Consider the following 16,481-nt stretch of genomic DNA (forward strand, 5'->3'; position numbering starts at 1 on the left):
CAGGCCTGCTCAAGGCTCAAATACCCCCTGATCCTGTGCCTGGGTTTAATTTTCTAGCCCGTGGCCTGGCTCAGCCTAAATTTTGGCGGGAGCCCGCACAGCCCGACATGGGCCGGGCCAAGTCGGGCCAAATTTACACCCCTAGGCACCTTCTATAAAATAAGGTTTAATTTCACTTTTACTTTTTTATATTATTGAAATTTTTTCTATTTTATTGGTAAACTATCAATTTCATCTATTTAATTTTTAAATTTTTATTCATATTACCCAATTTATAGACAATTGTACAAATTATCACAGTTGAACTCTAATTTATTGGGTAAAAAAACATAGTTTTATAATGTAGACAACTTATCTCATCCGATCACACATCCATTAAATCTAAATTTTATAAGTGAATGTTATAATTTATCCTAAATAGAAATTATTATAAATAAAATGAAAAACAAAAAATTACAATAAGCTTGAACCGCCCCCACAAGAAAGTCTGAAAGTGAAAAACCCTGTGGACCCATGTGTAGACAGTATCCTGGTAAATGTTTCTTGTTTCTCAAATAATAATAATAATAATAATACTGTTCAAAAATAATAATTATAAAAGGCTAAATTATACTAATCTCTCTTGATATTCTTTTAAAAAATACAATATACTTTACAGTTTTAATTAATTATATTAAGTTATTTTGAAATTTTAATAATTTGTTAGTTATATATATATATGAGAAAATAATGTTATCATCTTTTTAAAATGAAATTATAAATTTTACGTTGTTTATTTTTATATTTTCACACCATCTGCATTAAGTTGGATCTATTTAATCTTATTAAAAGAAATGTCAATATAATTAAATCAAAATTATGATATTTATTATATTTTTTTTAAATTCAGAGAAAATCACTGTAATTTGCCTTAATAAAAATCTAACGATGGGCAACATATTATTGTATAAATAAATAAAAAATGATAAATTATAAATACAATATTGAGATTTGTTTAAAATATAAATGATTTCTTGTGGTTCTGAAAATTAAAAATATCCCATTTGTCAAAATTTGTTATTTAATAGATAAAATAAAAATTTTAACTACTCTTTTATATAATAATAAAATTATATGAATTTTTAATTGAAATATATATCTATATCATTAAAAACGATTAATTGAGACGAGGTGACAGTTACCGGAGGAGGAGAATGAGGAGGAGGAGGCTGGGGAGGGGGCAATGACGAGAGAGGTAGATAGTGATTAGGGTTAAAGACTAGAATTTGGTTAGAGTGGTTAGAGAGTTGGGAAGACGAGGGTATTTTGGGTTTTTTCTATGAAAAGGCGTCGGTGTGAATTGAGAAAATATGAAACAATTAAAAAAAAGTTTGTGTGGTGTGAAAATAGAAACTTCCCAGTTACACTCACCTGCACTTCAGTGGCACCAACTACTACTAGTACAAGCTAAACTAAAGCCAACCCACCTTGGCTTCCATTAATCTTTCTTCTTCTTCAACTTCTTGTTGATCTTCAAGAAATAAGAAAATGGTAGAAACAATTCTTTTCAACTTAGCAAGTAAAATTCTGGGCAAGATAGGGTCAGGTGCAATCGGGGAAGTTGGCAAGGCATGGGGTGTTGAGCAGGAGCTGAACACACTCTCAGACACCTTGTCCACCATCAAGGCTGTGCTCTTAGATGCTGAGAGATTGTACGATCATAGCAAGTACTCAATTGCGATGGAGGTGTGGTTTGACAGACTCCAAGCTGCTTTCTATGATGCAGATAACCTCGTCGATGAATTTCAGTATGAAGTTTTACAACGTCAAGTGACGAGGACGTTTCAGGTAAGCAATTTCTTTTCATCCTCACACGCAATTGATTTCCGATTTAAATTTGAACTGAGCAGTAGAATCGCAAATATCAGAAAGAGATTAGACATGATCGCGGATGATAGGACTAAGTTTCATCCCATTGTCACAACATCACAACATAAGACGGCTACCAGCTCATCAATCTCCTCTGAAGTCAGTGAGTCGGAATTTGTTGGAAGGGTCAATGATAGAGTAATATTGTTCCAATTTTTAATGAACCCAAGTGTTGACGATGATGGCATGCTTGTCCTCCCCATTGTTGGTATCGCGGGTATTGGTAAGACAGCTCTCGTTAAACAGCTGTACAATCATGACATGGTCGCCAAGCATTTTCAGTTGAGGATTTGGGTGAAGGTAGCAAAATGTCTTGATGTTAAATATGTGATGCAAAAAATTATGAAGTACATAACTGATTTCCCCGCTTGTGCTGACCTCAATTCAATTCAGTTAAAGAATCTCCTTCAACTAAAATTGCGTAACACGAAATTTTTACTCGTCTTGGACAATTTATGTGAATGTGATTATCGATGTTGGCATAAGTTGTATGCCTTATTGAGATGTGGTGATACCATGGGAAGTAAGATCATAGTGACTACACGTAACATGGGGGTTGCTTTAGCTGTGGGCACAGTTCCCACATACAATTTAGAGAGTCTTTCAGATGAAGATTGCCTGGAATTGATTTGGAAATGGGCTGGTTTCCGTGAAAAATTGGGGGAGGAACATGTGAATGCGAAACTCTCAGAAATCGCAAAGGAAATTGTGAAAAAGTGCCACGGATATCCTCGTGCAGCAAAGACTTTAGGCAACAATTTGTTTATGGAGACTAATGAATGTAAATGGTTAGAATTAAAAGAGAAACAACTATGGGAATTGGCACAAAAGAAACATGACTTTTTGGTCGTGTTAAGATCGAGCTACGACACACAACCAACTGAGTTGAAACGCTGCTTCATATATTATTCAATTTTTCCAAAAAGCTATGAAATTGAGATTGATAAATTGATTCAGTTGTGGATGGCACAGGGGCTCATTCAATCATCTGGCTTTAATTGTGAGCTGGAAGATATTGGCATTGATTATTTAAATCAATTATGTTCCATATTTTTCTTTGAAAAGATTGAACATCACGACAATTTATCAAATATGTGTAGAATGCCTGAGATCATTCATGATCTCGCAGTATTTATGGCAAATGGAGAATGCTTAAGTACAACAAATTATCGTTCTGGACCGATTTCTGATAAGGTTAAGCATGTATCAGTTCATGATTGTTCAGGGGAAGAAGTGACAAAGTCATTGTTTGAACTAGAGAATCTGAGGACTATTGTCTTTCCATTTCTAGGACCAGGAGCTGGTGACCAAGGCTTTGTTGACAGATGCATCTCAAAGTTCAAGTATCTGTATGTGCTTGATTTGAGTAACTCATGTTTTCAGGTATTGCCACATTCCATTGGTAATTTGAAGCATTTGAGATTTTTTGACATCAGTGGGAATGCAAATATCGAGACACTCCCTGATGCCATTTGCAAACTGTTTAATTTGCAAACTTTGAGAATCTGGTATTGTGTGAAAATTCGAAAGCTACCCAAACACATAGGGAACTTAATCTGTCTTAGGCATTTGTACTTAACCACACAACAATGTTATTTGCCAGAGAAACAAATTCGACGCTTGACCTCTCTCCGATCCTTTCAGATTACAGGATGTGGAAACCTTAAATCTTTGCCTGAAGGAATGCAACTCCTCGTCAAACTAAAAACAGTGACTATTGCAGCGTGTCCCAATTTGACCTCTCTGCCTAGTACCATGAAGAACCTAGCCAAGTTGAGGAATCTTGAGATTAGTAATTGTCCGAATCTTGACTTGGCAGGGTGGGAGGACTTTAGTGGCCTTAGGAGGCTTCAATAAATTGAAGGGCACCAAAATTTTATGACCTTGTGGCTCTACCAGGTGAGCCAATTTCTTTGAACTCAAAAGTATTGCTTATATTTTTATTCTTTCCAGTATTATTTGCTTCTTCTGATGGGCTTCTTGACATTGTCTTAGTGCATGTAATGGAAATTTCATATCAGTAAGAGAACCATGAAGCGTGAAGTGACAAGCGTTCGTTGGATAACCAATCGATGAATGGCTTGTATCTAAAAGGAAGGAGGAAGGAGTTGTTATCTCCATCAGAAGCCCTTGAACTTAGCTGCATTTAGAATTATGCTATTAATGTTGTTTTGTTGGGTATGTTATCTATGTAATGTTCTTGTGGAATACTTTTCTAAACTCTGTGTTTCTCATTATTGTTGTTATATATCTACTGTTTTTTAGTAAATGTCCCTAATGGCTTTGAATTGTCCCATCTTTGCCTCCTTAGTTTAACTAATGTTTTACATATTAGCTTGTTGTAACTAATATTAGACTCGGCTTTGAAATGTAGTTTAAACCACAGCAGACAGGTCTTCCATGTGCACAGAATAAGATGTAACTCTCTCATATGGAGTGAGATTCAAACATTTAATGGGTCGGAGTCACACACCGCTCCTCTATTCTTTAGATAATTTCCAAACCTCAATAGGCAAAATAACAATCCAGCAAGCATTGTATATTTAGGAGTTTCATTTCATTATTACATACCTCGCAAACACTATTTGAGATAAAACCTTTGACAAGGTAAAAAAGCTTCTAAATGCAACTCTTAGAAAATTTATTTTTTAATTTTTAATTGATATAATTTTGGATATATGAAATTCATTAGTTTAAGAGATTCTGAGGGCAAAACGAAATATTGGGTTAGGCAAATTTCACTTTGCACCTCAGTATTTTACACCAAATCTTACATTAGCCAAAACTAAATTTGACGTGGCTATTGTTTGTTATGGATGCCTTGAACTAAACTACGCTAAATTTTGACACGGATGGCTTGCCAAATATTTTATTTGAGTTAGATGTCCTTTTTTCCATTTTCAAGTGGCTTTATATAGCTACGGGAACCTCTTGATTATTAGGAATAGCAGGCTGCTTCTCCACAACCACTTTGGTTAGTGGAATACTAGGTTAGCTCTTAAAGTGCATGTGTCCCAATCCCATAGTCACCTTGCCCAAGCATCTCTGGTGTATCCCCCAAGAAATGGAAGTGGTTATTCTACATTAACCCTCGGCTGTTTGATCAAAAGGTGGTGAGATTTCAAATGTGATGAATGAATGCTATGTGTCCAATCCGGGAGTAGCTCTCCCCAAAACTCCATCTCCTCCATAACCCTCAAGATTACATTTTGTAGGAACAAGCAGCCAGTGACCTTCATAGACTAATATCCCTTCTTGAAAAGCAATGACATGATAAGGTTCAACAGTGTGGCTCACCAGACGGACCAACTGGGGCGATGTTAAAGAATTAAGACAAGCTCGTCACCGCCTATCCTCAGTGGAAGAAAAGGGTAAAAAAAAGAAACTCCTTGGATCATTACCTCATTTTGTAAGTCCTCTGCATTTGTGTTTCCTATGACATATTTTATTTCCATGGACTTGGATTTCTGTTATGAAACTCAATTTATTACCTCAATTTTGATTGTTTCCTGTAGTTTCTAATAAGTTGCGCTTGATGTATTTACATTTTTCATGTTTGATTTTCACACACATTTTGATAAATTTTAGCATTTTGGAATCAGGCTTGAAAAGTTCCTCATTCTGCCCCAATAGTTAAGGTTATCTTTTCATTCATTTTCAGATCATATTTTAATGTGTGTTAGTCGCATATGAAGTTTCATCAACCATTTCTAAGTTTTTTATTGAAAAAAAAAAAAAAAAACTGCTAGGTGTGCAAATTTAATTCTAGCTGGACCAGCAGCGTGGGATGGTCCTAAATCTAAATTTTTTCTAATCTCTATATTCAGTTATCTGCATATGATAACAGTTTCTTTTTGTATAATATATATCATGTACTATGTATTAGTGGTTGCTACCCTTTTGGCACTATTAGTTAATGTTGGTTTTTTTTGACTTTCAAGGGTTAATAATGTAAATTTAAGCGTGCCAGCAAGGATCAATTAGTTCTTATAGAATTTTAATTGCCAACCAATTATCAAACAATTTTGTTGAAGTTCTTTTAGCCTTAATGAAGATGACTTTTATTGGTGGCTTGTTTTAGGAGAAATTGATAAGAAATAACAAGTACATAACAATTCAGAAACTGAATTTCATTAAGCAAATGAGAACTTACAATGAAGTTACAATGACTCAGCCTCGCAGAGGTTCACAGCAACGATTACTTGAAACTACTCCTAAGAAATAAAGTGCAGTACATAATTGCAATGCTGAAATGTAAAGAACTCGAAATGTAAAGAACTGGAAAGAAATATGAAGTAAATAAACTGGTTTTTGGATCTCAGTCTGGGTCTTTCAATTTGGGACTTTCCATGCTATTTATACTCTTCAAGGGTAACCATCGAAGTGGGCTTCCAACCGTTGAAATGTCCTCCCATGATTGCTAATCATGCTCTCTTATAGTTAGTCCTACTACACCATTTTTACAGTTAGGCTTCAGTCTTGGATTTGAATTTGAATTCGTGAGTAACCGTCGTGCCACATCATTTTGCGCCTTCTAGCTATTCCAGTGCTGCGCAGATCCATTATAACCAATATGACCTGCCACGTGTCTGTCTTTGACTGGAGACTTGTATTAACTCCCTGAATTGCCCCTCATGTACCACGTGTCGAGCTACGATTAGCTTTCACAAAATGTATAGCCAACATTACCCCCCGCACTAATACATCCAATAATTGGTGATATTAGTGGACTCAATGTACTTTGTCCACGTCCTAGGACATGCATGGACTTTGCATCTTCTTAGAAATGCAACCGTCTTCCATAAATGACGCACTTGATCTGCATTAAATTCTTTCTTGTGCTTGAACATTTTCCACTATCTGAGTATTCGAAAAGGCTGATACAGTTCCTATGGCCAAACAAACCTTTTTTTTTTCATCGATCGTACATACGAATAGGTATTAGTCAATGATGTTCGTCCTCGAAAGAACCTTCATGCATTTATTGGCCACGCTTATCTGCCTCCATTTATTCAAGTTATGGATGCTTTTGCAAACTATCAACCTTTGGACCACGAACTTGCAAAAATGAATCCTGGAAGCTCCTCCTCTGCCTCTAAACTTTTTGCATGGGATAAAGTTGCCTTCTTTTCCTCTAGCAACACTTCTAACAGCACTGGCTGGGGAACTTGGCCTACACCCACTCAACCTCAAACAAGGGAGCGAATTAACCATCGATTCCCTGAATTTGATGACCCCATTGCAATCCATTCCTTCATGCGTAGCTCTGTAGTATATCCATATGTCCCCCTCGATCGTCTCCCCAGCCTTGAGGACAACTTGCTTTTGGCATGGTATATTTCCACCTTGCCATCCAGAATAGTGCGAAATACTCCACACCCTATTGAATCCTTGGGACTCAGTCTCTCATTTTTAGCCAAAAAGGCAAAACTTTGCTCCTCTGATTGGCTAGAATGTGTAAACAGGCCTGAATTCCCACCTTTCTTTGGAGAGGACCCAATTGCTCTTTTCCCGCCTTCCAATCCTAACTGGATTGAAGAATTGAAACTCACCTTCTTTGAGAGCCAACATTTTGCTCTGTACCAAGCCCCAGTCCAAGCCCCAGTCCTTCCTACTACTTACCAACAGTATAGAGCCCTGACTCTGCTTGCCGCTTTCTCCCATTTATCCTTTGAGGTCCTTCGAGATGATATTCCTCACAAGAACTTATTATAGTCTTGTGATATTATCTCTCGAAGCCACATCCTTAACCCTATAGCCCAGGTAGAGCTTTATACTTTCTTGGATCAACTTTCTCTTCTATGAAACTGGCACACAAATGCTTCCATTACCAGTTACCCAGTTAGTTGTTGGAGGAAACCTCTGCTGCTCGTATTCAAATTGAGTATGAGGCAGAGAATCTTCTTGAAGAATATGAAAACTTCAAGAACCAAGACTTAGAGTTTGGAGGAGATACCTCTATGAATGAAATACATGGGGCAGGAGAAATGGATGAAACAGATAAGGCTCTTAAACAGACATAATTTGAATTGAAGGCCCAGCATCTCTTTTTCCAACTAAGGGCTCATCAGTTAGATAAACCAAATTTAGATAGGATAGAAGATAGGTTAGGAAAAGAGTATGTATTTATTGAATTTTTCTGGATAAAGTTCCATGATCTTGTGACTTTGTCCATTCCTTACTTTTATGAAATTGAGAATGTAACCAAGTAGCTGTTCCCAATGTAAATATTGCATCTCAATAAAACAGAGTTCTTCAAACATCATTTGTCATGATCGGGTTTTATATTCCAATTGTATGATTGATTGCATGGCGAATATGGCTAAATGCCTTACTCTGTTTATGTAATCTATGAACAACAGCTTCGAGGCAACCAACTTGCTTTGATGCTTGGTTTTAAATGCTTCGAATCATAAAATTCCTCATAGGAGTAATGGTGTTTATCTTAGGTTTTCACACTCCAATCGTATGGTTAATATAATCTGTGTGAATAACAGCACCAATTTTGCTTTGAGGCCTGACTCAGGTATTTCAAAGCATGAAATTTCTCTTAAGAACGGCCCTATTTGCCTTCGAAGGATCTTATATAAGCAAAAGCGTGAGAATAGTCCTTTGGCCTTTGGACTTTCTATAATGCTTAACCAAAAATTGGTTTCATAGTGCTTATTTATGCTGAAAGAATAGGCAAGAACCATATTCTAACTATAGGTCATTACAAAGATCCCTTCGAGGGAAACTTCCTTTGTTGGAAAGTCTAAAATCACACCTCCAGGATTCTTGAAGTGAGCATATCTTAACTATGCTTAAATTCAAGGTATAAGACTGGCTTCGAAGCCAACTACCTGTTCTCAAAGTTAAGCTAAGTATTTGAAAACTAGCTTCAAAGCCAACTAACACCTTTCGAAACCAACTACCTATTTTCAAATTTAAGCTAAGTATTTGAAAATTGGCTTCGAAGCCACCTAACACCTTTCGAAGCTAAACTGGGTATTTGAAATATGGTTCCCTCCTTCATAAGGTATCTACATTCTAACTCGGAGGTAGTCTTATTTCTTGCGTTCTTAGGGATTTAAAATAAAAGCCTCGATCACACATAGGTTAGAACCTGGGTCTATTTAACCCGTTATGTTAAAATAGGTAACTTTGGACATAAGGGTTTTAAAACCCCCTCTTTTTGCGATTTATCTACACGCTTGTCCAAAGTCGCTCTTTCACTCTTGTTGCTCTTATCTGTAGCTCTTTGCCCTTCCGTTCACTTTCTTCTTTCAATTCCTTGCTAATGTCTTCTTTTTCTAAAATACCAGTCGTCGAGCGTGTAAGCCCATCTGTGGCTTTGAGGAGAATCATTAACGACGAATGTGACAAATACAAGACCGGGGAACAGTGTGCTATCGATGGTCACATTTTTATTCCCCGGCACCATGTTCAAGGGGAGATTATTCTTGGTCCCATTTTCAGAGAAGCCCCCACCCAACTCCTTGCTCTGTGTCTGCGGTTAGAAGATCAATGCCTCCTTTATGAGGGTGGCCTTGATTGGGGAAGCTGGAAGATGAACCATCCCTATCGCTGTTGGCCCACATTGAGGCCGGAATTGGAGGAAAAGTACGATCGAGTTGTTCCTGCCCGGACGATAGACCTCCAGGAACTCTGTCTCCACGACGCCTTTCGACTAGCTAGGTTTTCCATTCCTAAAGACCCTTTTCTCATACCCGCTGCTCTTTGTTTTTGGAACCCAGCTTTTAATTTCTTTCAATTTCGGTATGGTATGATGGCCCCCACTGTCCTTGACATGTGCCATCTTCTAGGGTTATCGCCCGCTGGTACTCCCTTCGGTCTTGATTATCCTGATATTAATGTTTATTTTTTTATTCCCCCTCTGACTTCTTCCTTTAGTGATTTTGTGAAGTTTGAGAATAAAAAGGAAGGTCTTGTGATTGACCGGGAGTTCTTTTCTTTTCTCTTATATTGGTTTTGCAAGTTTTTATTTTGTACCTCCTCACAGAGGATTATGCCTAAATTCGCCCCTCTTGCTAAGGCTCTCGCTGTGGTTAAAAAGATATCCTTAGCTCCTTTTGTACTGGGTCATGTATACTGAACTTGCTCTCAATTTTATGAGAAATCCCTTGATGCCAACCAAGGAGGACCACTTTGGGTGTTGCAACTCTGGCTTTTCTCGTACTTCACTAACTTACATTCTAGGTGCCTGAGATTCTTGGTGCAAGACCTTACCACTTATGGAATGAAGTATGCCAGAGTTTCACTTTACTCTTCTAGCTTTGCTTATTACCTTACCTTCTTCCATCAACTTCTAGTTTCCCCTTCTCCCACCTTCTTCTGCCCTTTTGCGGCTAACAAAGGGCCAACATGGCAGAGGACTTTTTTGGCTGACAACATCTGCTCTAACCCCATTCATAGGGATATGTGGGTCTCGATTTTGATTCCAAGGGAGCTCTACATTAGTACCTTGAACTTTTGAGCTTACAAATGCATTGTTGAACCTTACTGCCCTGCCCAATTCGCTAGGCAATTTGGGCTTACTCAAGGAATTCCTGTCCCTCTCTGTAGCTAAACTAACATTAATCTTGCAACCAGAGAGCTGAAGGTGTCAAGAACTAGGCTGGACGAGGCAACTTCCAAGTTGATACAAGACTTGGTCAAATTTAGGTTCACTCCCTTCATCCCACAAAACACTGTATTAAGGATGTACCAGAATTGGTGGACAGCCAATATGGAGGTACTCCTAGCCATCTCTCCTCGGGCTCTGCTGGTTGGGCTGGATGTGCCCTCTCAAGCTAAGTCCAAAGAGACTGGGACCACTACTATTGTCTCTACTCCTCCTGTCATTCCAACTCTTACTCCTGCTATCTTTGTGTCTGCTGCTGCTGCCTCACCTCCTCCAAGAGTTACAACGGCTACTTTGAAAAAAGGTATGCATTTCCATTTTCCCTTTCTCTTCCTTTTATGATGCCTTGCTTATTTACTTATAAATTCTATTCTTGGTACATGAGCTCCACAGGCACATGCCTCTCAGAGAGCTCAAGCTTTGAGCATTCTTAAGGGTAATCAGGAACAACAGAGGAAAAGGAAACTCTTGCTTGTTCCTGAAGAAGTGGCACCTGAAACTTCTGTAGAAGATGAGGAAGTAGCAAAGGAAAAAGAAACTCCACTTAAGAGGAGGAAGAAAATAACAGTTTCCCTTTTTGATTTTTCCTAAGACCCTACTCATGAGGTAGCTGCTAGGGCAGTGGAGCAGGAGCATTCCAAAAAAAATTATTATTTTCTAGAGGTCTGAGAAAAAGAGGCAGCAACAAATGCAAAGAGAGGAGGTTGCTGCTGGCTGCAAGGAAGAAGCAAACTGCTGAGCTCTATGCCCTTCGATGTTCGTCAATCATCACCATTACAACCTCTGAAGCTGGTAATTTTTCCTTAATTCCTCTTGATTCCCTCTCCTGAACTTAACAAAAAGTTAACATTTTCTTACTATTTTCTGCTATGTAGCAGTAGTCATTCCTTCTTTGACATTGGCTTCTTCAGCCTCAAAAGGAACAAGTCAGGCTCATACTGGAGTGCCAGTGAGTATAGAGCCCATTCAGATGATGCTTCTACTTCCCAGCTCTATACTCCCCATGCCTTCCTCTTTAAAGCAAAGCATTCCACTTGCCTTATGCCCAGGCTTAACTCCATATTTTCCCCATCTATCTTCCATCTCATCTTATCTTACTCCTCCTATAGTCCTGGCTACCCCTTTATCACTTTAGAGATTTCCAGTTGTTACTTCATCTTTAGTGGTAACTGGTACTCGTAAGGAAGGCACTGATTGCTCACCAATTTCTTTCCCACCATCCAGCTCCAATCTTTCTTCTCTTGACTTGCTGGTGGCTAGGACAATAGACACTGCTAGGGACTCCTCCACTCCTTCTCCTATCCCCAAGTTTCCATCTCTTCCTTCAACCAGTGACTCTTTTGTATTGCCAATGTCAGAGGAAGAGATGGACATCTTTGAGGCTCAACTGGCCAGCTTATTTGGCATATCTTCACCAATTTAAGCACCAGATAATGAGACTGAGCCATTAGTCCTTTCAGATTCTCTCTTGGAAATTATTGAGAGCTCCTCAACTGCTACTGAAGCTTCTTTGCCTCGTGTGGACTTGGGCACTTGCTTGGACCTACTGCAATCATTCTCAAGGATTCCATTTGAAGCCTTACAAATGCCTATCATTAAAAATGGTTTCCTTAAGTGCTGTAAAGTGTTTGAGTAGTCCAACATGACTTTCTCAGGTCACTTATCCCAAGCAGCAGCCACCTTAGATTTTTATGTCAATATCTGCCAGATGGCCAAAGCTGTAGAAGGGGAACTGCTGAAAGACAAAGAATTTGTCTCCCAAATTCATGATGAAGTGTTTGAATTAAAGGGACAGCATTCCTATGCCTCCTAGTTTCGAACCCAACTTTTAGAGAAGAAAGCCCAACTGGAAGAGGAGCTAGCAGCAGTCAATCTAGCCTTGGATCGAAATGCCAAAAAGCTGCAAATGACTAACCAAGGACTGGCAGATAGAAAGCAGGACATGGCTACAATTATCCAGTTGTTCCTATCCTTTAGGAGTGGAGAATCAATTGTAAAGGAACAATTGAAACATTGTACTAATTTTTAGGCTAATTTCTGGCTGCATGTACTTCATTCTTTATGAAATGAAAACCTTTTATTATTTATGTGAGTGTATCATGCTCTATCATTCTATTATTTAACACTTTCTACACTCCTTGTGTTTTCCACACAGTTAGATAATAAGGCTTCAAGTACCTGCTATTAATTCTCTTGGGATGCACATAACCATTTAGGTTTCTTAGATGGTAGGCTCCCACAGGAAAAACTCTATGAACCTGATATGATCCTTCCCAATTAGGTGACCATTTGCCAAATTTATGGCTCTTAATGCCTATTGGAAGTATTGTTTTCCATACCAAGTCACCTTTATCAAAGCTAATGTAATTCACCTAATCCTTATGCAATTTCTACAACAATCATAGTTATCCTCCACCGATAGCCCAATACAGTTATTTCTAAACAGATATACAATCTTCTCAAAAAATAGATTATTCAAATTTCCATAAGTCAGAGACAACATGTGTCCAATTCCACTATTTACATCGACAACCATCCAATTTCACATTATCATTATCAATTTTGGTTATTTGTACAAAATAACAATTTGACCCATTTAAGGCAAAACTCCTCCTTTTTCAAATATCGACCCACGTACCAAAATCAACAATTTTGACATAATAGAACCTCATTTGAACCCATAATCATCTATTTCACACCAATTTAGAAACCCCTCTTTTTATCTCACACCCAAACCCTAGGTTTGTTCAAATACTCCCAAATCCCACCATTGTTACACAACGACAAATAACTAAGTTAAAAACTATATAAAAGTGTATAAGATCCCTACTTCAAAGAGAGAAGATGAGCCAAGCAAGAGTGAAACTCCAAAGATGCCCAAATCCAACTATATTCGGATAAAAAAGAAGATCTTGAGATGGTCTACCTTTTTATCAAAGGGATTAGGGTGAAGAAATTACTAAAACTAGGTGAAAATATAAAGAGAGAGAGAGAGAGAGAGAGAGAGAGAGAGAGAGAGAGTGTTTCAGAGAGAGAGGGGTCCCAACTTTAGGTTTTAGGGAGAAAAGATCTGAAAAAATGATGTAAAAAGTCATTTTCGCGATCTGACATACGCACAGTCCGCTTGAGTGGAAGAGTTGATGCTCGAGCGTTAGACACAATAAGTTGTTCCGTTCGAGCGCAAGAAAGGACGCTCAAGCGCCAAGACACAATGAACAAGACGCTCACCGCTCGAGCGCAAGAAGTGACGCTCGAGCGTGGAAAACACACATCCAGTAGTTTTACAGACAACAAACCAACGCTCGAGCACCCACTCGCTCGAGCGTAGGAAACGCCGCTCGTGCATAGAAATCACTCTGCCAGTAGTTTTGTAGACCTGCAAAAGTACTGAAAGTTTACAAAGCCCGCTCGAGCGCAAGAAGTGCCGCTAGAGCGGAGGATCAAAATTCTGGGCAACACAAGGTTTAAAAAACAAGCGATCAATCTGCCCAAACACAACCACAACAACCCAAAGGCCAATTTCAAAGAGATACAAGGGAAGAAAGAGGTAAACAACAATACGAAAACATTAAACCCGTAGTCTGGGATGCCACAAAAGTTGGGTCAAAACCGAGATTGCTATAGCTAATGTGCTTAACTTTCTTATTACAGCTCTTGGCTGCCTTCTTCTTTTGAAAAAGAATGCTATTTAATGCCAATATTCTAGCTTCATCTATATTCTTTGCTTCCAAGAACATACTTTGATGGTACTGCTTAGAAGTTAATTGGTATTGCCATTTTACCTTTAAGGATATTAATTTCTACAGGCAATACTGCATCATGCCCATATACTAAGGCATAAGGAGTGATCCCTGTCCTTGACCTTGGCGAAGTCTTATAAGCCCACAATACATTTAACAACAAATTGTGTCAATCCCTAGGATTATCTTTCACAACTCTTTGTATTCCTTTTTTCAAGGACTTGTTAAATGATTTTGCTTGACCATTTGCTTGTGCATAATAGGGAGTGGAATTGATAAGACTAATTCCAAATTCTGCTATGAAAGACTTCACAATCTTTCCATCAAACACAGTTCCATTATCCACAGTTATGGTCTGAGGGATACCAAACCTATGGATTAATTCTCTGATAAATCCAATAACCTCAGTCTGATCCACAGCCTTATAAGGCTTAGCTTCGACCCATTTAGTGAAATAATCTGTGGCCACTAGAATAAAACAATGATGTTTCGAAGATGGTGGACATATTTTTCCTATCATATCCATTGCCCACCCTCTAAATGGTCATGGCTTCACTACTGCATGCAAATTAGCTATTGGCACATGTCTTATCATGCCATGCTTTTGGCATGCTTGATATCCTTTTGCATACTCTATACAATCCTTTAGGATGGTTGGCTAGTAGTAAGAATGCCTTCGAAGTAACCATCTCATCTTCACACTAGGCTGATGGGCACCACAAATACCTTCATGCACCTTAGCTATAGCAGTCAGTGCTTTTTTTTGGCCCTAAGCATTCCAACAACAATCTGTCTGCTCCCCTTTTGTAAAGAGCATTGTCATACACTATATATTGCATAGACTGTAATTTAATTTTCTGCTAGCCTTCAAAGAAGGGCCAGTTAAATATCGAATGATTGGATGTCTCCAATCATGCTCTTCTAAGTTATTCTGGTTAACTTCCACCATGATACCCCTTTTAGCCAAAGGCAATATTAACTTCTGATATGTTGCCTGACTTATGTCCACTTGGGTATTTCCCTTTCTTCTGAAAGTTGAGGCCTTTTGAGCTATATCATTGGCCTTATGATTCATGAATTTTGGGATATAAGTCACATTGACTATCTAAAATTGAGAAAGCAAATGTAGTACAACAATATAATAAGGTAACATGCTTGTACTTTGACATTTGAAGATTCCTTTTACTTGGTTGATTACCAATTGGGAATTCCTAAATATATCAACTGCATGAGCTTGTAATCCAATGAGTATCTCAAGTCCCATTATTAAAGCTTCATATTCAGCTTGATTATTGAAACAAGTAGTTTTATCAACTCGAAAACCATGTGTGGTTTCTACCCCTTGTGTTGACTAATGATAACACCAATTCCAACCAGATCATTAGCTTTTGATCCATCGAACCACATTTTGCCATGGCTCAATATTAACTAGACCAAGATCCATTATTTCTTGGCTCTCTGTTTGACATGGATGATCTGCCAAAAAGTTAGCCAAAATCTGCCTTTTTACTGTCTTTTGGGGGATGTATTCTAGATGAAACTCTAAAAGAGCTAATATCCATTTGTCAATTCTTCCTTTCAGCATAAGTCTAGATAACATGTACTTAACCAAGTCCGTGGTTACAATTACCAAGACAACAGTAGGCAAAAGATAATACCTTAATTTCATTGATGAAAAGTACAATGCAAGGCACAGCTTTTCTACAGCTGAGTATTTATATTCACAAGAATTTAAAAACCTACTAAGGTAATAAACTGCTTGCTCCTTGCCTTCTTCATTGTCCCGAGCTAGGAAAACTCCCAATGAATCTTCTGCTGCAGCAACGTATAACTTAAAGGGCTTATCTCTCCTTGGTGGCATCAACACTTGAGGCTTGGCCAAGTAGGCTTTAATCCCTTCGAAAGCAGTTTGATGCTCTGCTGTCCACACAAACTCTTCTTCATTTTTTAGCTTTAACAAAGAAGAAAATACTTTTGTTTTCCCTGCAGTGTTAGAAATAAATCTTCGAAGAAAATTAAGCTGACCAAGGAACTTTTGTAATTCTTTTTTACTTGATGGAGGTTTGGCCTCAATGATGGCTTTGGCTTTATTCTGATCAATCTATATTCCCTTCTTGTGCACTACATACCCCAAGAAGTTTTCAGCTGATACGCCAAAAGCACATTTGAGAGGATTAAGTTTCAACTTGAACTTTCTTATTCTTTCGAAA

At 38.1% G+C, this 16,481-nt stretch overlaps 1 protein-coding gene across 2 annotated transcripts; it reads left to right on the plus strand.

Moving 5' to 3' along the window:
• The first annotated feature begins 1,372 nt into the window (after nt 1-1,372).
• LOC114318937 (disease resistance protein RGA2) lies at nt 1,373-4,177 on the plus strand. Of its 2 annotated transcripts, XM_028265912.2 has the most exons (3): nt 1,379-3,291; nt 3,553-3,807; nt 3,904-4,177. In XM_028265912.2, exons 1-2 carry the CDS (start codon nt 1,528-1,530, stop codon nt 3,763-3,765), a joined length of 1,977 nt encoding a protein of 658 aa, XP_028121713.2. In that variant the 5' UTR covers nt 1,379-1,527; the 3' UTR covers nt 3,766-3,807; nt 3,904-4,177. The 2 variants fall into 2 exon arrangements, with proteins under 2 accessions (XP_028121712.2, XP_028121713.2); XM_028265911.2 differs by having other exon boundaries at nt 1,373-3,807.
• Nucleotides 4,178-16,481: the final 12,304 nt, after the last annotated feature.

Source organism: Camellia sinensis, chromosome 7 (assembly GCF_055761805.1).
Source record: "Camellia sinensis isolate YWXY chromosome 7, ASM5576180v1, whole genome shotgun sequence".
Lineage (NCBI taxonomy): Eukaryota > Viridiplantae > Streptophyta > Magnoliopsida > Ericales > Theaceae > Camellia > Camellia sinensis.